The following is a 22,407-nucleotide window of genomic DNA, read 5'->3' as shown; positions in this document are numbered from 1 at the left end:
TCTACATTAAATGAAGAAATTGAAGGGCTAAAATTTGCACCTCATTTCGAACTTGCACGTCAAAATAGTGGCGGTAGTGACAGTGAGCGCTTAGCTTTTTTTATATTTTTGCCCGTCCATACCCTTTCCGTAACGGAAAGTGGATAAAAGTTGGCAGGTTGTGTCGTCACTTAACATTAAATGTGATGCTGTCCTTCTTTTTTTATTGTTGATAAGCATTAACCAATGCTAATTGAAAGCTGCTAAATCAATGAGATCATGAAGAACTGGTGCGCACGTTTCTGGTAGCATCACCACCTGCCTTCTATTTTTTGCATTCTTCTGGCATGTTTAGCCTCTGCTGATAGTAAGACTTGTACTGTTCACAGTTACAGAAGGGTAGTCTAATCTAGCCTAACGTAAAATTTCTATTTTGTGTCCATATCGTTTGACCCTGTAGCAAATACCCCTTCAAGCAATATGAAAGGAAACACCTCAGTTGCTTTCCTAGTATCTAGATGTACATTTCCCACATAAAAGTGTACAGTTGGACTAAATGTTTAATGAGAAAGCTTCCTGTTACATAGACTTGATTAAAACTCGCAGATCACAAGTAATTGTTCCTTGAAAACGAAATAAACTTTTTCTTCTCGTATCGCTCACAACTAAACATGTGTGAACCTCCACGAATTTTTTTCCCACAATGTAACTAGTATGTGCAGTTTTCTGTGCATTCCTTAAAAATGAAGTATTAAACCAGAAATTATTTTGTGTTGCCTTCTATTTAGTACACAGCGGAGATGCCTGTGCCAATATGTTACAATAAGAATATTCCATCCTTATTTCCACAGCTCTCTCCTGCCATGACAGCAGGTGCTTTATGCAAGCACACCATGCAGCAGCTGAATATCAAGGAGCCCGTCAACAAAATGGCTGTCTTCGAAGTTGTCTGTGATCAAGATCTGGGTTAGTAGCCAAATTTAAACCATTCTGGAACAGGAGCACGACACATAAACCTCTTAGGGTTGTTTGTGAACTTTAATATCAATTTGGAGAGCACTTTGTCTTTAGTTATTTTGAATTTTTAGCTTTGTTGTGTTGGTCTTAGTCGAGCTGAGGCATTGTTTTCATAATGTGGCTGCCAGTATGGCTACTATTCTCTTTGCTCAGTTACTCACCTGACTCGGTGGCTTTCTGCTGCTGAGCATGACGTCACAGGTTCCATTACCAGCAGCGATGACTTCATTCTGATGGTGCTTGAACATGAAAATGCTTGTGTACGAAGCATTGGTACATAGACGTTTTCATGTCTGGTCATTTCTTTATATGTTCTCACGTCTTTTCCAATGCAAGAAGTATGAACCAACTTACCCGGAAACAAGTAGTGACACCCCGCATCTGGTTGCACGTTAGACCACAGGGAATCAAAATTAATAGGGTGCCTTCCACTGCGCTGACTCATAGAGTCCCTATGTTACTTTGGGGCATTAAACCACATCAACCACTCAGTGCTTCAGCTCTGGGTGAAGAAGCACTAACTGTATGTATGTCGTAATGCCAGGTCACCTAGTTTGCCAGATAATGCAAAGCTTAAAATGCACACAATAAAGTACGTTGGCTTCGCCTTGCCTTTCCAAGTTAGTGAACATTGCTCTCATTGCTGTATTCTTTCAGAACGACCCTTACATCACAGTGAGCCTGTCCTCTCTGTCGTCGTGCGCTGGGCCAACTGGGATGCATCGTTTGCAAAGTCCAATTACCTTTGTATCAAAAACAACTACGTCTATGATGAAATAGCACCTCTTGTATCGGTAAGTACTGTATACTATCCGCAGTGTGTGGTTTCGTTTAATAAAGTGTTCTCATTCTTAATGGCAACACTGGCTTTGTCGTGTTTCAGAATCGTCAGCCACTGTCTGTGTTCAGTGAGCTTCGCTATGCCGAGGCTCGTCAGAAGAGCTTCAAGAAATCGGTCCTTGAGTTTACGGGTGGCAAGATAACGCAGTACAAAGATTCAAAGGTTGGAGCTCCTTTATCTTTATGGCTCTTTCGTGTGCACTCTCTTCATGTTGTAGCACCTATTGCTCATTTGCGTTGGTCCCCTCTGATAAGCTGTTTTCTAGTTTTTCTCTCTCTGACTGAACCACCTAACAATAGTGATTCTCTACACATTAGTGTTGTTTGCACAAGAACGGTAAAAGTGCAATGTATGATGGACCTTGATATGCTTTGCACCTAATTCTCTTGTTTTCCAGATGGCAGGGATGCTCAATCGTATTGTCCCAAAGCAAGGAGGTGCCCCTCAGTACTACTTGTTTTTCTCATAAATGCCAATTGATCACTAGGTCCTAGGTTCGATACGCAAACATTGTGATCTTACTCTGATGGAGGTAGTGTAACCGGGCGGTTGAAATTAATCTAAAGCCCTTTACAGTCCCTTGCAGCCTGCTGTGCAGCTTTGGGAGATGTAACTACAATCACTTTAATAGTAGTCAGGTTTATTAATATGAACTTTCAGGTACAGCTGTTGTATAAACAAAATGCTGTTACAAAGAGAGGTCCCAGAGATTTTTTTTTCTTTTTTTGTTCTTTAGTGTTATCCTATAGGTTAAATTCATTTCAGTTATTGGGTGCTTTTACTTGAACTGCTGAAAAAATTATTTTGAACAGTGTACAGTAACACAGAAGCATGCCAGAATATTCCACCTGTCCCATTTCACGAAACCAAACCAGCATTTGCAGGGCCATGTTATGCAGCAAACACGCTATGTGCGCCACACTAAACTCAGTGAGACCTCTAGCAAAGTGTGTGTGTGGCCCACAAACGTACTATGCACATCATGCGCTTGCCTGCATGTCTGTCCTTCACGGTAGAGGTGGGAAGCCAATGCACAGGGTTGTCGGCATTATGCAAAAGGTCTATTGGCAGGTTTTTAACTGGTGGACATACTTTGAGCAGTGACTGCCTTCTTTTTCATAATTACAGTGTGTCCTTTAAATTTAATTACTTAACATGATATGATTCATAGATTTATCACTTGTTAACACAAAATTTTTCATTTACTATACTGGCCTGAGTAACTTGTTTTCATTGAAATAGGTTCTCTTTCTCTACTGTGCCGTCGTTTCGAATCTTTTGGCAGTTTATGCATAAACCACGACATGCATATTGCATGAATTTTGTGGAGATCATCAAAGGGGAGAGCTTCGTAACAGGAAAATTAGCCTTTGGTTTAAATGTCTGTTACAGCAGTCTACTACAAAAAAATAAACCCTGTTTCTCAATAACCAAGCTTTCGTGCTTAAGAAAAAATCAGTGGGGGTGTGCTGCAGTTTTTGCAGATGCGATAGCATTAGTGATATAACTAGTAAACAAATTGCTAGTTAATGCAAATTGTCACTATGTGCAGGAATAAAGTTAGTCAGTGCTCGGGGAATTTGCACTATGTTTCTAGTTAACACTGCATCTTCTTGCAGGCTAGTCAGCTTGTGAACCAATGGAACATTGAGGACGTCCTCTGGTTCATGGGGTGCGAATCACGGCGGAGCCCGCCTTCCAAGTTGGTTTACTTTTTCAAACTCCATTTAGTGATTTCTCATACCCTTTTTGCCATGTTGTCATACCCACCAAGTTTTGTGGCCCTGTCACAAACACCCTATTTAATAAATTTGGGACTTATTTTGCTTCAATTGCTTCTAATTTACAAATTTATCCTGTTTATAAAATTTACCTGTAAATAAAGTTACTTCGAAAATATGAGCATTGCTCATTGTTGTGTCAGGTGTCATCATCATCTTTCTACCATTGAGCGATAGCTAGCAGTATCACAATTGGCCACTACAACACAACACTCGTGTTGCACATTCAGCAGTTGACTTTGATAGGAGTGACTGATGTGCTTCAATGTACAGTAGTTATGATATGTAATTAACGAGATGCCCTGCACAAAGAATCTTTGAGTGTTTACTTTCCTTGTGTAAAATTACATAAAAGTATACTGATTGGACATTTCACAATGAGGCCAACTTCCTTCTGCACCTATGAATTGAAGTTTAAATTGACCTATTTCAGTATGTTCTGGCATCCAGCGTATCATACTGAAGTGTGATTGGCTGTGCAGTATCTCACTGACATAATCTGAATTTTGCAGGTGGAATTTTACATTTGTTATGCGTCAAGGAGACATAAAGAGGCAAGCAGCAATTTTATCTAATCTTATTTTATACTTTGTCCCCATTCCTGCCACTATATCTTGCTTTGCACAGTGCTCAAATGCAGCCCTGCAAGAACACTGTTGCATTCATTTTTAAATAGTGTTCTTTTTGTTGAATGCTAAAGGTCCTGTATGTAATTAGTGAGTGTGCATGTTGCAGTAATGTTTTCATAATGTATGCAACACTTAAGCAAAGTAGTGTAATTAGACTAGAATTTCCCAGACCGCCCATCCTTGTGGAACAGTTCCAGCTTTTGATACTTCCAACGTGCTCCCTTGTTCATGTAGCCCAAATATGCACAAAGTAAGTGGAGTACAGGTACAGTCGCAGACTGATTTTTCGGACTCCAAAATTGCTCGATTATTCGGTCTGCTTCACGGCACCGCCATTCTCGCCATAGACCATAATGTATAACAACTGCCAAAAGTTCGGACACCTTGCAACCTCTCGTCGGATTTTTCGGACACTCCTTGAGCCAACTCGATCGAGAGCACCATGCACCGACTCTGACCGGTGCATGGTTCGACTTGCTGAATGCCATTTTTGTTTTGAACGGAGCCTCCTTGCTGCCCCACGAAGTGGCACTACTGCAAATCCCCGCTCATGATCATCGTTTCTGCCTGGTTCATGGCTGCAGCCATTGCTACAGCAGTTCCGGTCTCAGCTTAGTAAGCCATGTCAACACAATCCAGCAGCTGATTTGTTTGTTTCTTCGTGCACGATGCTGCGAGTAGGCGACGTTTTTCATTTGTGCGACTGGTGTCGGTGTGACGACGCGGTAATGCTTGCTTTGTGTGCTATGTCAAGGTTGCGGTGGTCCAACGCGGCATACGGAAACGTTGCGTCAAGTGTCTTAACTGCGGCGACAGTGCCCGCGCAGACTGCGCTGGGGAATGCCGTCAAGCAGGTTCCGGGAGGCCTAGGATTTGTCGCCTTCCGATGCGCTCCCTACTGACGCCGAAAATGTTCTGCCGAGCATTGCGATTCCGGACACCGTCTCATTTGACAGTTCCACAGGTGCTGACACTGCTGTACTGATATGTGCAGAACTCGATGACGGCAAGATCATTTGTCAGGTTTCTGCTGCACCGCCGGACAATGACTCCGAGTCGAAAGATGACACACCATGTGCTACGCTGCCATCACATGCGGAGCATGTACAAGCAGTGACTGCTTTCAGCCGCCTATAGTGACCGTACGACCCTTTCCGAGATTCAGGCTTATCTGATTGCATGTAAACGGAAGAGCGTGCAATGGCGCATTTACGATTTCTTCAAGCCTACTGCCGAGCCCGAATAAGTGTATGGAAATAAGGGATTTAGGTTTTTTTTTTTCCCCCTTAATCTGCTTTTTCGGACACCTGTTTATTCGGACATTTCCGCAGTCCCCGTGAGGTCCGAATAAACGGTCGGCAACTGTACACAGTATAGCCCCTCCTAAGCGTAGTAAAGCTTATTATCCAGGGAAGAAAAGCAGAATAGCACATTTTGTGAAAACGAAGTTATGGCAAGTGAATGTAGTAGAGCTGTAAAAATGAAGGGGCAGATGGAAGGGCTGGAAATACACGTAGCAACTTTGGTACTCATGGAATATGAAAAACTGTCAGAAAAGCTTTGGTTTGCCAAATAATGCTCTAAAATTTCGGCCAGATCTGCAGATTATCAACTCCGTAGGATGGGGTAGCAGCGCTGCCACAAGGCTGAAGCAGTCAGTGCACTTCCATAAGCTTCAGGGATTTTCTAATCGATCACTTGCTGTGTTCTTTTCTTAACTGCTGGATTTGAGGAGTGTTGCTGAAGCAACTCCTCATAGCACAACTTGTGAAGGAGCATTATTGAATGCAGTAATTTAGTTTTGTCAAAAGAGCAACACTTTCATCCATTAAGGTGAACTGCAGAGGTGTATGAATTTAAGGTGTGCTGCTGGCTGTCGGTGTGCAAAGACTAACAGCATTTTTTAAACTGTTGTGGTTCCCTATTAAATTTTGTTTGTAGGACGAGGGACCGTCCATTTTTTGGCAACTGTGTGAGCCTGGCCACCCAGGAGGAATTTGAGAAGTGGCTGGCGGCAATGCTGAATGCCGAGTTCCCCAAAGGTATTTTCCCCCCTCCTCCTGAGCCAATTCCAGACCTGCTGTCCTGATCGGGCCTGACGGATATGAGTTCCTTTTCCCTTTAGTGGCATCCAGCTTTTTTTTAGTTGTCACTTGTGCGAGTTTGTTGAATCTCTTTGCTTTCATTTTGTATTGTACTAGTTCTAGTGCTGCTGGCAGCAAAAGTCTATCAGACATGCGAGCACTGTCCGAACTACATTGTCACACATCTATAGTCAGACTCTGCTTTATGTGTGTGCAACCATCTTCTTTTTTGCTGTCGTGTTTGCTCGTTCGCTTCTTTCAGAGGTGCACCACTTAGGCTTTGCATATACCACAGAGCCACATGTTGAGATGAAGGTCCTGCTTAAACATGGGCCTTATGTGATAACCGACCTGCCACTGCAAGCTGAACACACGTTAGCATGCACCCTGGCTCTTTGACTCATACGGCCACCTTGGTCTCTTGCATAGCTTGTGTCTGGTTGTGACAGTAGAGGGAGTCTGTCTGGTTGAAGCATGTGAGCAAACATTGCTGCGAGAAAGAGATGTTGTGCATGTCTAACGGCTGGTAAGATTCACCGCGTCAGATTGTGCAGGCAATATGGTTTGGCTGACAAGTTGCACAATCTGTAAACTGTTGCAGAGCACTGTAGACTTTCTTTCCAGCTGCCACTGTTGCTGTTGTGGGTGCTGGTTGTTTACGGTCTGTTTTATCTTCTGCTGCTGAAGCGAAGTATATGCGCACACTTGCAGTGTCCGTATGCAGCGTGTTTCAGCTAACTTTAGCCAGAGTTTAAAAATGTGCCGATGCACTCTAAGACGACGCAACCAAATGCGTGTTGCTCACTTTTGTACATAGTGTGTCACGCTATATTTTGTATTTTGTTTAATTAGATAATTAGTCAAGATTAACCAACTTTTGAGGCAGCGAAGCTAGGAAAAACATTCCAATTAAATAATTGCAGAGCGCTTTGCAAAACTTCCGAATAAACAGTTTCTGTCTTTCTATCTATTAAGTATTATAGTGTTTTTCAGCTTACTGCCACAAAATACAATAAGAAACACCACGTGACACGCCCACTTGCACGTCCTGATTGCACTGCTCCCAAACATTCTACGCACGAACAAACATAGCATTTAGCCAGGTATGCTGCCGCTGCTTCTGCATATCGCTATCATGAACCACCGCGAGGGAAGCACATCGCTGGCGTAAATTGCACAGCCAATGCCTTCGTCACTGCCCTGTCGCCTTTTAAGCAGCAGCATGCCCTGCTCGATTCTATGTTGTATGCAGACAGTTTGGGAGCGCTGCAATCGCAACCTGCAAGCGGGTATCTCACGTTTTTTTTTTTTTTTTAAGCGGGCATTCACAATAAGCTGTAAAACACCAGTACTTAATAGACAGAGATAAACTGCTTAATTGAACGTTTTGCAAAGCGCTCTACAACTTTCTAATTGGAATTTTTTGCCCAACTTCTTTGGTTCAAAAGTTGGTTAATTAATCTTGACTAATTATCTAATTAAGCAAAACACAAAATAGTGTGACACACTACATACAAAAGTGAGCAACATGCATTTGGTCACATCGTCGTAGAGTGCATCGGCATGTTTTTAAACTCTGGCTAAAGTTAGCTGAAACACCCTGTATAAGTGTGACTGTTTTCACTTGAGTCTCGTCTGCAGTTTCGTGTAGCTTAGTTTACTGTGTGGAGCTGTACTCGGGAAACCCATTTTATTGTAGTTATGTGTTATACAACGAACGTGTCTTACTCCTTTTTTTGCATTTTTATTCTAGTGGGACTCAAGGCTAAGCCAGCTTGATGCTAAGTGTTTTACAGGGTACTGCTTTGATCAAAGGGAGGGGGGGAAGGGGGGAGGGTTAGTCACCGCTGTACCACTTTGAAAAAGCCATTCATGGTAAATGAAGTGCGCATTCTTGAATTTAATCAATCTTGAGCCTAATCCTGCCAAATACGTCTTTTCCCACTGTATCAGACTTCCTGAAATGATGAATGTTTCCTGTTTCATGTTTTGAACTGTATGCTAGGGTGTGTCCTGTGTGGAACCAAAAAGCAAAATGTACATATTTCGGTAACCTAATTGCATTGATGTGGGATGCGGTTGAAGTCGGGTAGCCTACCGTGCTCGCGCATTGTTGCAATATTGTTTTACCCATGCCAACTGTGAACACCGCCTGCATCCTGAATTCTGTAGTGTCAGTCTTCGGTGCACTTCACTCCGTTTGCCTCCAGTGCATTGATGCTTGTGTTGCTCACTCTGTTGCACAATAGACAATGTGCTTTGTGGTGAACAAGTACACGTGTTGTGAATGTGAGATATTTATGCAGTGTTTAGTGTGGCCTACTCAGCTGTCTCGATCTTTTGCAGTGTGCAGTTTTTATTGGTGAGACAATTTCAGTTTTAGCAGTCTTCAGTGCTGTCACCTTGACTTTAATCTCAACACCAGCATGGCTACAGACATCATAATTTTATAAAGCATGTAGTATTGGCACTCTAGTGCGAGCCAGGGAAATTGTTATTTTTTTTTTTTGTCCCAGCTGTCGGAAGCTTCTCCTCTCATTGTATCCGGGCTTCCATTATATTTGCGCAATTATGACAACACAGTGTGTACATGGCCATTTTAGTTTGCTATGCAATGTAGCAGAATAACAACCAAATATCAACTTTCAACATATGATAAATTTAATTTGTCCATCTGCATGAAACATATTACGGAAACAAGTATCGCATTTTTCTTCCTTAAGCTGCAAATAAGAATGCTGCTGTATGAAGCCATCACAAGTATCTGTTTTGCAACACTTAATTAACTGTGCTTTTTTTTTTTTTTTGAAGAAATCAGGTTTTGAAAGCAAATTCATTTTTTAAAGAGCAGCTTTGTATAACTGTTATGTGGCTGCAGCCAGTCTGCAAATGACAAATTGTTCAGATGATTTTTACATTGCACACACGTTAAATTTTCAATTCATTACATTTATATGTACTAATGTTTGGCAGTAAGTTTGTTCACATAAATGTAATCAGGGCAGTACCAATGGACTGAAGTTAAAGTGATATTATACGAACAAATATATGTATATATATATACAGCTATGTTATTTTTTCCTTTAAATTGTGAAAACTTTTCTTTTTATACGCAGTGGTTTTCCACTTTGGTATATGCACATGGCTGCCAACATGCATGTGCATATTTTACAAATGACCAAATGGTGCATTTACTGTAGAGTAACTATTTTTTTGAAGGGTTTTACAGTGGCAACTATAAAACATTTGTGCCATGCTGTCGTCACGTTACTCTCTGTGGATCAAGTGCCTGGTGTAAAGCTTGTTTCTCTCTCTTTTTCAAAGTATTTTGTTTTGTTTTATGAACCTGTTGTACTCGTTGGCTTAAATAAATGTTTGTTGTGCCAGGCTTGCTGTGTTTGTGTGTGCTGAAGACGGTAACTTTGACACAGTGAAATATGATCACGGCTGTCAACTCTTTAAGTAAATGTAGCTTAATTCACTTAAAGCAAGGTTTCTTTTTTTTTTTATTTTCTTGTATGTGTTTCTATTGTCAGTTTCAGATCTGGAATTTCCAATTTTCTGGGCAGAGTGAAGATATTCCCTGCATTTTTCCCAGCTTTATTTTTGTTGTTAAATAAAGGAAGTTGGCAACAATTGACCATTGTAACTTTCGTGTGCAATTGAGCATTATTACCCAACTTGAAATTACTGTTATCTAATTACTACTATACCATACGACTATTAATTGCTACTACTAGTTAACTGACATTAAACTGTCATCAAAATAAACATTTCTGTGTTGCTGATGTCGGGTGTGTAAGTGCAGCTTCCTGATCCGTACCATAATTCATCAGTCCAAGTTTACTACACTTGGTGTGTTGAAGTTTGAGGTTTTTAGTTTAACTGTTCACCAACAATTTTGGAGCTCTTGTCGGTTAGTCTCTGTCGGTGCACATTCTTAAAATTGGGCTTCAGATGGTGCGCTGACTCATTTGAGCAGAAAATAAGTTGAAAATAAAAATGTATAACTAGCCACCAGCAAACCTATATGCTTGAAACGGTCATTGACAATCGCTCTTTTGTAGGCAATCCTGGAATGGAAACCATTCAAGCTCGCATTGAGTTGAAAGCTAGAACTTTGCATGTGGAAAAAACTACAAGACTGCATGCTTTTGGGAGGGAATAAGATGTTATGGCGACAGATGAGAACCTGAATTTCCTCCAATAAGTGTGCAATCACAAGAACTTCACAACAAATTTATGTAATCTACAATCTGTTGACATCATTATTACAGTGTGCAGACGCTTATCATTCACTGACATTCAGGTTTATTAATCATCGTGTGAGAAATGTGGCAGCGCACACAAAGAAACGAACCCTTCCACTTCTGCAGAGTGCTACAGTACTTGCAGTGCCAGACTACCATCCTCCGCATAGTATGTGCAAAGTCGCCCGCCGCGGTTGCTCAGTGGCTATGGTGTTGGGCTGCCGAGCACGAGGTCGCGGGATCGAATCCCGACCACGGCGGCCACATTTCGATGGGGGCGAAATGCGAGAACACCCGTGTGCTTAGATTTAGGTGCACGTTAAAGAACCCCAGATGGTCGAAATTTCCGGAGTCCTCCACTACGACGTGCCTCATAATCAGAAAGTGGTTTTGGCTCGTAAAACCCCATAATTTAATTTTAATGTGCAAAGTGGTGTTGTCTCTATCACATCTGCTCTTCATTGTAGTGCTTGGCATTCCAATGCTCTCAATGACTGCCTTTAGTTCTCTCTGAAACACATGCAAAGTAGCACATCTGATTGCCTTGCTGTGCATGCATCAAGCTGTATAACTTGGTCCTACTATTCTCGCACTCCAATGGAACATCCGTGTTATTTGAAGGGCACTATTTCTTGTCTTCAAATTCTGGATAAGGTGAGTAAAGGTGCAATGAATCCAAGCGCTACCATAGAATCCAAGTCCTCAAACTTCACCTGTATGGTGCTCTGCCAGAGCTGCACTCAACTATCTGACGTATTCGCATGGAAATGTGTGACAGTTTTGACAGCATCGACCACCACTGCATCCATTTCTCGAGAGCGGTGCAAACTTTAGTATATTTGCCAATTTGGCTTCACTATACTGCTCAACTTCAGTAACTAAAAAATTATTAGTGTATCTTTCTTTATTTACCTCCCTGGATATTTTTGTCGCACGAGTAATATCCGCCTCTTCCGTAAGTACACGTGAAAAAGCGGAACGGCGCGATGATTTTCACGGGCGATTTAAAAAAAGTCGCAGTTTCGCCCGAAAGGCGAAGCATCGATGGCAATAGCAAATTAGTGGGCAGCTTTACGAAGTAAGAAAAGTAGTTTTATCGGCGTATGAACTTGTAAACAAAGGAATACTAACTAAATTAACGAGCATGGTCTCACTCGAGCACAAGCCAACATGAACAACTCACTGGATGACCGCGGAAACTCGCTATCGAAACGCTGCAGTGAGGAAACGCGGCAGCAGCAGCGAGTGAATTGACTTTCGGGCTGCCGCTCGCATCAACGCGGACTCTCTGCCGGTTGCAGATGGCGTTCAAGACACAGCGGCCCGGCCGGGCGCGCGCTGCCGCCCGGGCCACCCGGAGTTGAACGCGCACGCCCTCCCTACACTCCTCCCGAAGCCTTGCGCGCGACGGAAGACGGCGCGCTTCCTCCCCGTTTTCCGCCGTTGCGAGCACGAGATTGAGCCGCGATTGCCGGCTCACCTTCGCACGCGTTCACTCGCACATAAAGCATAGGGGCGTGTAAGTTTTACGTTGTGATTTATCGTTCAATTATGGAAAACAGAGGGGCGCTCAACGGCACTGCATTGTCGGTCGTGAAGCCTAGCTTGCCTGCCCATCATGCGAGAAAACGATGACCCAGACCAAACCCGCAGATAGTGGTAGGGAGAAAATGATAAATAAAAGGCAATGGGGTTAACCAGAACTGAGCCCGGCTGGTTACCCTACACTAAAGGAAGGGGGAAAGGGGAGGAAAAAATTAAGTTAACGAGAAAGTCCACTGAACATTGATATCGTCGACGTAGTGACAGTTCTGTGCTTCGTATCACGGATGGTCACTCAGCCCTGTAGTCTTCAGAAATCGCAGCACCGCCTTTGTGGCCTTTTTTTGTAGCTCCGATATGCGAGCCCATGGTCCTAAGATCTTGTTCAATGTGAAAGCTTTTCCATCTAGCTGATTCAGAGGTGTGCGGAAGTCATGTATTTCATATTCAAAAGACGTGCGGTAGTATAGTGGGTTTTATATGGTATGCTCGACGCCACAGGCATTACACTCGGCGCTATCGGCCATTCCAATAAAAAATGAATATCCATTGGTGAATGCAATTCCCAGGCGTAAGCAACACACCACTGTTGCCTCACGTCTATGAAGACCAGATAACAGCCGTAGTTGCATTAGATGACTCGAGAGAATCCAACCGATAGTGAGTGAATTCAGGTGTGCGCCACTTCTGCAGTCCCTTGCGGTGCGCTAGCTTGCTTAAGTGTTGGGCTGCGTCAGTCCTCGATAAAGGTATAAAAACAAAGTTCACTTCTTCAATCGCTTTCCTAGCAGCTTCGCCGGCCAGTCGTTGCCAGAGGTACAGAAATGAACACCCGCTGAGATGCATATGTAGGCAAAGTAAGTTTCGTCGAATCGAATTATGCGTTTTAAAGGGAGCTCGATTAGCCCTTTCTTTTTAAACCTTAGCAACACGCTGGAATGAGTGCGATGCTTTTCAAAGAATATATTCGCGAAAAAATGTTTTGAAGAGGTCTTTGAAGTAAACGAATACGTGGAAGAGCTCAATGTTTATTTCGCCATTTCTCGTCAGAACATCAGCTCCTCTTAGTTGGGGCTTCGCCGATTGTGATGATGGGCATCAGTTATAAAGTTTAACCCGATTAATAGAAACCCTTCAATCGCAATTTCAGATTTACATATACACAAGCTTAAGGAACTATTAATCTGGAGATTCAGGCACACAAACATTGAAGAAAAAATATTCTGGTGTATATGATTGCCGATGGTAATCAAAGTCAGCGATAGCTTTCTGGAACTTCGCTGCGTTGCCGCGACACTTCCTTTTGAACTGTGTAATGCGGCTGTAATTAATGGAGAAAAATTGCAGCAAGCTATCAACGACTTCAATTGTCATCGGCAAGAATTTATACCGTAATTTTCTTCTCTTGTCCTTGCTCAGCGATAGCGATAACGTTCACATCTACGGCGTAGAGCGTGTTGCTTTTCTTCACTCGTAAGCCCTGCACGTTTGCCGTCAGGTTCCGCCCCCCTTACGCTTCTTAGCTTCAGCCTTCTTAGCAGCATCACTGCATATCATAGTGACCGCAAATAAGGACGGGGACAGCGGAAGAGAACACAAAAACGACACGGGTGGTCGTTTTTGTGTTCTCTTCCGCTGTCCCCGTCTTTATTTGCGGTCAATATGATATGCTCTAAACACCAACTAGCCCAAACTGAAGTTCTTCTGTAGCAGCATCACGTCGATAAGCTACTTCGGCGTGAAGTATTTTTCTCTTCATCTCAGCAGCAAAATGTCTACGTTGAGGAGGCACTTCTATATAAACCACGCCAAGGGCGAATAGAGGACAAGCTCGCGACACATCCGAAGCAGGAAGAGTGATAAGAACTGACGCAGGCGCTGGCGCGACTCCAAAAATAAGTTTAACAAAACCTAAAGAGCCGCTGACTGTTATGCGCTGTTACACTAAGAGATATGCGTGTGCGGTAAAAATCATTATATATGAGGCGTCATCGTATGTGCAGAGTTTGTGTGTTTTAACGCTTCAATAGGCGGAAAACAGGTGGGTGTACTCACTGACCCTATATTTTAGGTCGATTTCCTACTATATAATCCGGTTTGCTGTGTCCGTATAGGTAAATAAATACTCGCTGGAGAACTGAGGTTGACGCTCCCGAACCTCGCTGCGCCTTTCCTCCTCCCGACCTCACGTCACGACGCCCTCTCAGCTTGGCGCGTACTTACACTTTCCCCCTTACTGCCCTTCCGGGACACTTTATCATTCCTCTGCACGCCTCTCATCCGAAGAGAGGCTGCCGCATGCGAGTAAAACATGAACCTCCACGAAATTATGCAAAATAGCCAAAGAACACCATCGCTCTAAATTTACAATACGCTGGTCATAAATTAAGTGGGCTTCTCCACGTGCTTATGCTATTTGTGGAGAAGCCACATTTCAAGGCGGCTGGTACATACGTGCAGGTAGATTTGGAAGGTTCGGTTATACAGAGTACCATTACAAAAATTTGTCAGAGACACTTCAGACTGCTTATGTGTGGGAATGCGAAAGCATTATAGTCCATTTTGTGCATTATCTTTTTCGTGCTTTTCTTGTCCGTGTAAGCTCACGCCTGCGTTCTAACCGCGCCTCGGCAAGGCCAAATCAAAATGCACCAAGCGTCTCAACTCGCTCGCTTGCCCGCGAGGAGTTCATAACTCGAGGGGCCGCTCAGTGGCGCTCAATCAGACATTAATGCTTTTGATTTTATACACTCACTTTCTACACTGATGACGTGGCACCACCTCCTCCCCATTGGCTGCTCCGTCACTTGACCAATGACGCATGCATTAGGCGCACCTTCCAGAACCGTGGAGTCACCGTGACGTCAGGGAAGCGTGCTCGTCTCGCAACCCGGAAGCCCGGGTTCGAATCCCAGCCAGACCAAAATTTAACAAATTTTCCTTTCAAGGATATTGATTTACTCTGTGTACAGGAACCTCCCTGAGAAATTTGACGTCAAACCGAGTATTTTGGGCGCATTTTTACCCTTTGCTCCATCAGCCTTTCTTTGGTACCATCGCTCGGTGGAGACACCGACGCCGCCGAATTTTTGCGTAGTGGGACATATAATGTTTTCGCATTAAAAACATCAATATGCTTTTGCAGTAACAAACCTATACGGGGGCATTTGCCAGATATCACCGCGCACAAGCGGTAGTGAATTTGTTTCGTGCGTAAAAGAATAGCATTAGGGTAGAAGAAACCTATCCATTTCCAAACCACGTCAGTTCTTGGCCGTATGCCAGCCACCTGTCAGGTTGTTCTTGAATGCCCTTGGCACGGGCTACTTTTTCGTGACTAGAAAATATGGAAAAATCTGTCGCAACTTTCCAGCTCTCCGTAAAACATTCGAAAGTGTGTTTTACTCTTCGCAATCTAGCCTTTGCAAAAATCATTGGGAGCAGACATTTTCCCACCCAATAGATAGATCGTTTGAAGGTGAAGAATTCTACGACATGCGCATTTCATTTAAGAAAACCGCGCTTCGAGCCACCTGTTATTTCGGGCCGATGCGGTGGTAACTGCCAAGCTCACCGATTCGCGGACTCGTGCTTCTGCCATGATTTACCCGTTTTATTCAGATCACTAAAAAGAAATCCTAGAGTGGTTCCGCAAGAACTGCATCATTGCTCGCTATTACCTTGTAACGTCCCGAAAGCTTCTTAGTTCAAAATTTCTCTTTATTTGTACTCGGGGTAATGCACGAGGAGGACCCGGAAATTACAGTTGCCGGGGTCACCTCTCATAACATTCCAGGACAGTAGGACATGAAACACTATGCCGGAAACATTTGCGACGGCAGTTAATAGTAACGACACGTGTTTTGAAATGGTACTTGTCAAAAAATGCGCGTGATTTCTTTGTATTTGCTTCTTAGTGGAACTTCCGAAGTGTTCCTTTTTTTGCGTTTGCCGACTTGTTGACAAGCGCTTTACCTTTAGAATAGCTATTAAAATTGATTGATTGATTGATTGATTGATTGATTGATTGATTGATTGATTGATTGATTGATTGATTGATTGATTGATTGATTGATTGATTGATTGATTGATTGATTGATCTGAACAACTGATTAGAAGTAAAAAAATATCGATGTGGTGAAACTTTATTGATATGATTACTGTTGATCCCGATGTCGTGCTGTCGAGTCCCGATGAATATGCTCTTTTGGTGTGACGCTTCATAGTAGCGCTCATGCTTTCTTTGGACTGCGCTGAATGACACGAGCTGGTATACGGCGTGTGGCCGTGTTATAAGGCGGGCGTCTAGCCCGTGTCATATGGCGAGACACTGAGCACTCCTGTCGTGTGCCGGCGGTTTCTTTAAAGATTTTCTCTACCAGCTTACATGTTAAGGGAAAGCTTATAACAATCCGCGAAGATGTAGATTGTTACTCAAGATAACGACTGCAGTGTATAGCGACAGCAGCATCAAAGGCACATCGAAGAAGGATGCAATAAGTTAATAAAGGGACACCAAAGAGAAAACAATATTAAATACTAAATATAAAAGATAACTACACTAAATAGAAAAAGAAAGTGGTCTTAGTAAATTGCCCTTTTACAGTACAGAAAAGAAACAAGTCCTGCCTGACAATTAAGAGAAAATGCACAAACGAAAGACGGGCGGCCCCGACACCGCCTTGAAGTTTCCGCTCTTCGTGACCTAATGGGTTCTGACGGCGTCTACTTTGGAGCGATATTTGACTATTTGTAAAGATCGACTGCATTGCATTCTAAAAAAGCCACTCCCAAGGCGCGCGCGCGTGTGCGTGTGTGTGTTTAATGAAGTTCGATTTTTATTTTATTTTCCAACAGTCAACTTATCCACGCGAAATTAACGAAAGTATAGAGTATTCAATAATACTGCTACGAAGGTGGGAGAAGCGCGTAATACATTTACGGATATGTACAGTGACATTGGCGGCTGACAAGATGGCGGTTAGCTCGCAAAAGTCCACGAGCGTCGTCGTATACCGGCTAATATTCGATGCCTTCTACGTGAGACTGTGAAAATACTCTAGCAGTCTAAACTGGCGTTCTCTTTAGTGCGAAGACGAGCGACCGAAGAGCAGCACGCGATCGCTTTATTGAGTTATCAGATGTATGCTACTGCAGAGAGAGAGAGAGCAAGTGCGAAGGGGAGAAGTCGCTATATTATGTAATAGTATGGGGAGCACGGCTCAGCCCCTCACTGTCACCATGAGAAAAGGTTTGGCAAAGTAGGAGGAGCGCAATAACAGAGGACGGATGACTCTACGCAGCCGAGAAGTACCATTTACGTCATGGATTTTGACAGCGTCGACACTGGGTGTAGGTAATGTTTTCATCGACAAAAGAAAGACTAGATTACATTTAAATGCAACCATATACTAAACTAGCTTTGTAATGTTATGTCGCCTCAAAACAACCCAAACACGAGAGAGATAGAGAGAATGAACTTTATTAAGAGTAGACGAGTTCCGTGCGGGTGGCCTCCTCAAACCAGGAAGCCGTGTGACCTGGTCGCCTGCCTTTCCCTGTCCACGAGATGGCGCTGCTCATTCGGTTTGAAGCCTTGAAGTGAGAGAAGCTCACAGTAAAATTGATTATGAAAAGCGACTGAGGAATATAGAAGAAAGGAAATGGGCTGGGAGAGTCTTCAGGTAAAGAAAAAAACATTTATTCACAGTGGAGGAAAAGCACTAGGAAGTTTACCAGTAAATGTGCGACCTGTATGGTGAGCAACATGGAAACAAAGAACATCAAGCGGAAAGTCAGAGGGGTTCAGATAATCTCATGGGTGCGGCAATGGAAAAGAAACCTGCTGTGGGTAACTACTTAAGAGGAAAAAACGAAATCAGGAAATAAACAATTTAGGATAACTAAAAGGGAAGCTCATTACTTTTCGAAGTGAGATCAGGATGCCTTAGAACACGCATTTATAAGGCGAGATACAAAAAGGAAGAAAAAGCATGTGCTTGCTGCGGTAAAGTTAAGGAAACGATGGAGCATGTTGTATTAAAATGTGAAGACATCTGCCCAGTGGTCGATTTAGGCATCTTTGGCTTCCTTAAAGTCCTTGGGTTCAGCGAGAGCAGGGAGAAAGTAGACATGTACGCAGTAGAGATCAGTAAGCGGCGATTGGATGATTGGTGGAAGAAAAGTAAGGGAAACGAGAAATAACGGAGGCGTGCAAAAACAAAATTCACAATAGGGGTTCAGAAAGTTTGGTTATGGGAATTCATCGTGGGGTTTTTGTGCCTTTCATTTTTTTCTTTTTTAACAAATAATAACAAGAGCTTGGTGGCGCAACCCACCACCCCGTTCCAAAGGGGACGGTCATAGCAACCATCCATCCATCCATCCGAAGCTGGTGAGGCGAATCTCCCACTGCTAAGAGAAAACAATTTGGAGCCTATGATGACACACAGAGGTACCGGCGCCGAGGTTTCAGCATGAAATTCGAGCAAACACACACACACACACACTATATATATATATATATATATATATATATATATGTCTTTACGGTATAATAGTCCAAAACCCTTTTTTTGCCATCTGAATAGAAATAGATATTGAAAGCTGTTCTACGGTGTCCTAAACTGGACCGTCGCTGACATCATGACAGTTAATGTTATTATTGTTATTCTAAACAGCGAAATCTTCGAATCTAATCTAACTCAATTTTGAGAGGAACGCCCCTTTTATTTACGCCAGTGTGCGTTATGTGACGCAGGAAGGAAGGACATAAGTGTGAACTTAGGACTTTTGTTTTTAATCCTGAAGTCTGAGCCTGAGCAATGGCGTGAGCTATGAGCCCATCGTTAAAGGTATGGGGGTCGGCTAGGGCAAAGGCCCACACGCTGAAGATGCTGTCCATCGCGTTACGTGAACAGCGTCTGCCACAAGTGATGAAGATTTGTGTCCAACTGAAACGGCGCAGTATAAGCAGCGGCCAGAACATTTGCGGGAGAAGTGGTTAGCCGGTGCAGTTTACACAAGTTCTTCCGGATACTCAAATATTATAGCGAACGTCTTTTTATTTTAACTCCACTTCCGCTGACCGGTCACCCTGCCGGCGACCAGCTTTGCCACACTTTCATTCATTCATTTTACACCACTATACCGGCCGTGATGGCTCAGAGAACACGGCATTGTGCACGACGTTCGAATCCCAGCCACAGCGGCCGCATTCTGTCAGATAAGGAACCCACCCAAACACGCTCTTTTACTCACAATTGGGCGCGCGATAAACAACCCCAGCTGATCAAAATTACCCCTTGGTCTAGCACTACAGAGTCTGTATAGCCATGGTGTGGGCTTGTTGTGTCAAACCCGATCAAACTAACTTTACTTAGTCGAAGCTCCAGGCTTAGCTATCAAGCACTGAAGTTATGGAAAGGAGCCAACCCCGTATTCCTAATAGGTTAGTGGCGTCAAACCCTCCCAAGCTACTTCACCAAGACAAATGCCTTGGGCTTTACCACTAGGCACTGAAGCTATGAAAAATAGCCAGCCCCGTAGCCCCTTTGAGTTACACGCACGATGGAAGCGTCCAGACACGCCGCTCCCATTCCTCTCACCTCCGCTTGGATTAGCGGGCCAAAGCCGCGCATTCAATGCCAATATGTCTACCTTTATCAAATTAAATATCCCTCATTCCCTCTCTCCACAATCAACTGAGATGTTGAGCCAAAGGTGATGCAACGCAGCAACTACGGAAGCAGGGCGAGATTCACGGTAGTGCAGTATGTCTGCTAAGCCGCTCCACTAACGTGCACCGAGCAGAAGCCAAGTGTTAGTGGTAGACGTAACGAATGGCCTGTCCTGTAGACACAGGTTTCGCAAGTATTTGCGCGTGTCGCTTCACTTTTTTTTTCTAAGCTTCTGTTTCTATTTTTTGCGCAACGCTGGATCGCATTTGTGAATTGGAAAATACAAGATTTTATCGCATAGAGTTCAAATGTTCACCGCCGCTCTGCCTTCTCAGTCGCCTAAGACCAACAACCACAGAATTTCCGGAACAAGGGAGGCCGTCGGAAGATTCAATTTTCTTACGAACATCGCACGCACGACGAAGCATTGACCGTGCTTTTGATGGTACTTGGCGTCGGCTGCAGGTAGAACTCAAATTTGCGTGGTTCCCCATCCCAGTAAGCTTTTGCTCTCGGAGCACTTTCAGATATAGCTCAGCCAACAGTGCGTTCGAATTTCTTTACCTGAATGTTTTCTGTTACTGGTTTATTACCATGCTGTATGTTTGCTTTATAAGGACAGTGAGCCCTATGGCGCCTGTGCTTTCCGCGACCAAGTGAAACAGCGTATCAAAGGTTACCCAGAAAGGTCAAGCCTATAGCTTTTTGACAAGCAAAGAAAGTTTTACTAATTTTGAACATGATATAATAAACGCAGTTTCTGCAGAATCTTCCTGTTTTGTATAGTTGAAGTATCTTAATGTATACTGATGGGCTAGTTGGTGAGCCATGATATTGAAGTATCGTCAACGATAGCAAGGTATTACAATGTTACACGAAGTGAGGCTCGTTGTCTTATCGGCAGTGTAAAGTACAGTAAACATTCGCTTACTAACTAAACACGCATGGTGTCGCGCGTCCAATAGCACGCATGAACATTGTTCACTTGATGACCGCGAGCACTTTCGGTCAGGAGAGCGCGCCTGCTTGTCCCAAGGCGAACATTCAGTGCTGTCGCTTCCTTTGCCATTTACCGCGTTGCGCCTACGAAGCTAAGCTGTTCACGTGACCTTAAAAACTTACCGCGCAGTTCGCGCATGCGTCATCGCACTCAGGACAGCACGAAACCCCAGGAGTTTTCGCATAATTGCTATAGCAATAAAAGAAGGGGTAGGGAACTCCGTGAGGCTTTTTTTTTTTTTTTTGCTTTGCGGGCGCCTATTGACAATGCTTCAAAAGTAGTGACTGCTCTTATAAAGAGTACTGCATCGCCGCCTCATACAAAGCTCACGCCCGGATGAAAGTACGCCATTCACCTATCTCCGGCCGTGCTGCAATCGCTAGCCCGCTTCTCCTTCGGTCTCTGTATGTACGGCGTTTATGTATGTTTACACGAATAATAATAATAATAATAATAATAATAATAATAATAATAATAGTGAGGACGATGATGGTGGTGATGATTATGATGATTATGACTCATCGATTGTTTGCCTTACAAGCGAATCCTGCTCTGTCTGGACTTTGTGAATTTTATGTTCTCTAATTATAATTGGCGAAGTAGTTTTTACTATCACATGCATTTGAATGTGGAACACACACACACACACACACACACCGCTGGGCCGGTTTCAATGAAATTTGTTGCATTTGAGAGACAAAAGGTCAATTCTAGCAACCGTAGAAAGCAATATTTTCATTTAGAACACTTAATTTCTACATATGCCAAAATTGGAAAAAATGAACATGAAGTTTACAAATCCGTAAATCTGGACCAAAAACAGATATTTCAGTTCTGTAATCTGCATCTGTTAGCGCATCTAAAGCCGACAAATCTGATATGCGAGTTAACTGTTTACGGGAAAGTGTTACAATTATAGTGTTCTGTAAAGCTTCTGCCTACAATTTAGTGGTATACTAGAGAGCGGTGAATAAAGTATTTCCTTTTTTCTTTTAATAATTTCAAAGGTTACACGAATTACGTCACTACGGAGGAAGTACTTGGCCAGACGGGCATCATTAGGAAAAAAACGATAGAAACACGATAGCAAACTAATCGCATTAATTGACTTCCCAGTTACCTGCGTTAGGGCACACGTTCATATCGGAAGGTAAGGAAAATTGTCATAAAATCTTAAGTCCACGCTTCTACATTTCAAAATTCCCATGTAGAACGAAACCATTGGCGTAAAAGTTATTCACTTTACTTTATTATGCATGCGGCACCGCAATTCATGTACTCGGATGTGCTTTCCTCGCTTTTCTTTGTATTTTTTGTCATGACATGAGGTTTCCAGGATGGCCTTGATTTCTGTTGCCGCATTCCTGCAACGTTGTTTCTTCGCGCATCTTGCTGTTCCTTTCCTTTTTCTTTCTTGCGATTTCTTTATTCCATTCTACATATGTATGCGTGACATATCATATATTGCTTGTGCTACCTACATCTGCTCTATGTTTCGTATGTTTTATGTAGCCCCCCCCCCCCCCCCCTTCGCTGCAACACCATGTAGGCGCTGCGGGCAACAAAACTGAAATAAATAAATAAATAAATAAATAAATAAATAAA

At 43.2% G+C, this 22,407-nt stretch overlaps 1 protein-coding gene across 2 annotated transcripts in view; it reads left to right on the top strand.

The window, feature by feature from the left end:
* The window catches only part of RhoGAP15B (RhoGAP_ARAP and RA_ARAPs domain-containing protein RhoGAP15B), a 34,524-nt gene extending 24,553 nt beyond the window's left edge, over positions 1–9,971 (top strand). The window contains exons 13-19 of one of the 2 annotated variants that reach the window (XM_050183354.2): positions 831–945; positions 1,654–1,790; positions 1,880–1,999; positions 3,457–3,539; positions 4,131–4,172; positions 6,189–6,289; positions 9,868–9,971. In XM_050183354.2, the coding sequence (XP_050039311.1) occupies positions 831–945; positions 1,654–1,790; positions 1,880–1,999; positions 3,457–3,539; positions 4,131–4,172; positions 6,189–6,289; positions 9,868–9,905 (636 nt within the window). In that variant the 3' untranslated portion in view covers positions 9,906–9,971. Of the gene's footprint in view, positions 1–830; positions 946–1,653; positions 1,791–1,879; positions 2,000–3,456; positions 3,540–4,130; positions 4,173–6,188; positions 9,720–9,867 lie in introns of those variants that run through there. The other variant, XM_050183353.2, reaches the window with a different exon arrangement.
* The last annotated feature ends 12,436 nt before the right edge of the window (positions 9,972–22,407 follow it).

Source organism: Dermacentor andersoni, chromosome 4 (genome assembly GCF_023375885.2).
Source record: "Dermacentor andersoni chromosome 4, qqDerAnde1_hic_scaffold, whole genome shotgun sequence".
NCBI lineage: Eukaryota > Metazoa > Arthropoda > Arachnida > Ixodida > Ixodidae > Dermacentor > Dermacentor andersoni.
The sequence above is the reverse complement of the archived record's forward strand: the minus strand, read 5'-3'. Positions and strand labels throughout refer to the sequence as shown.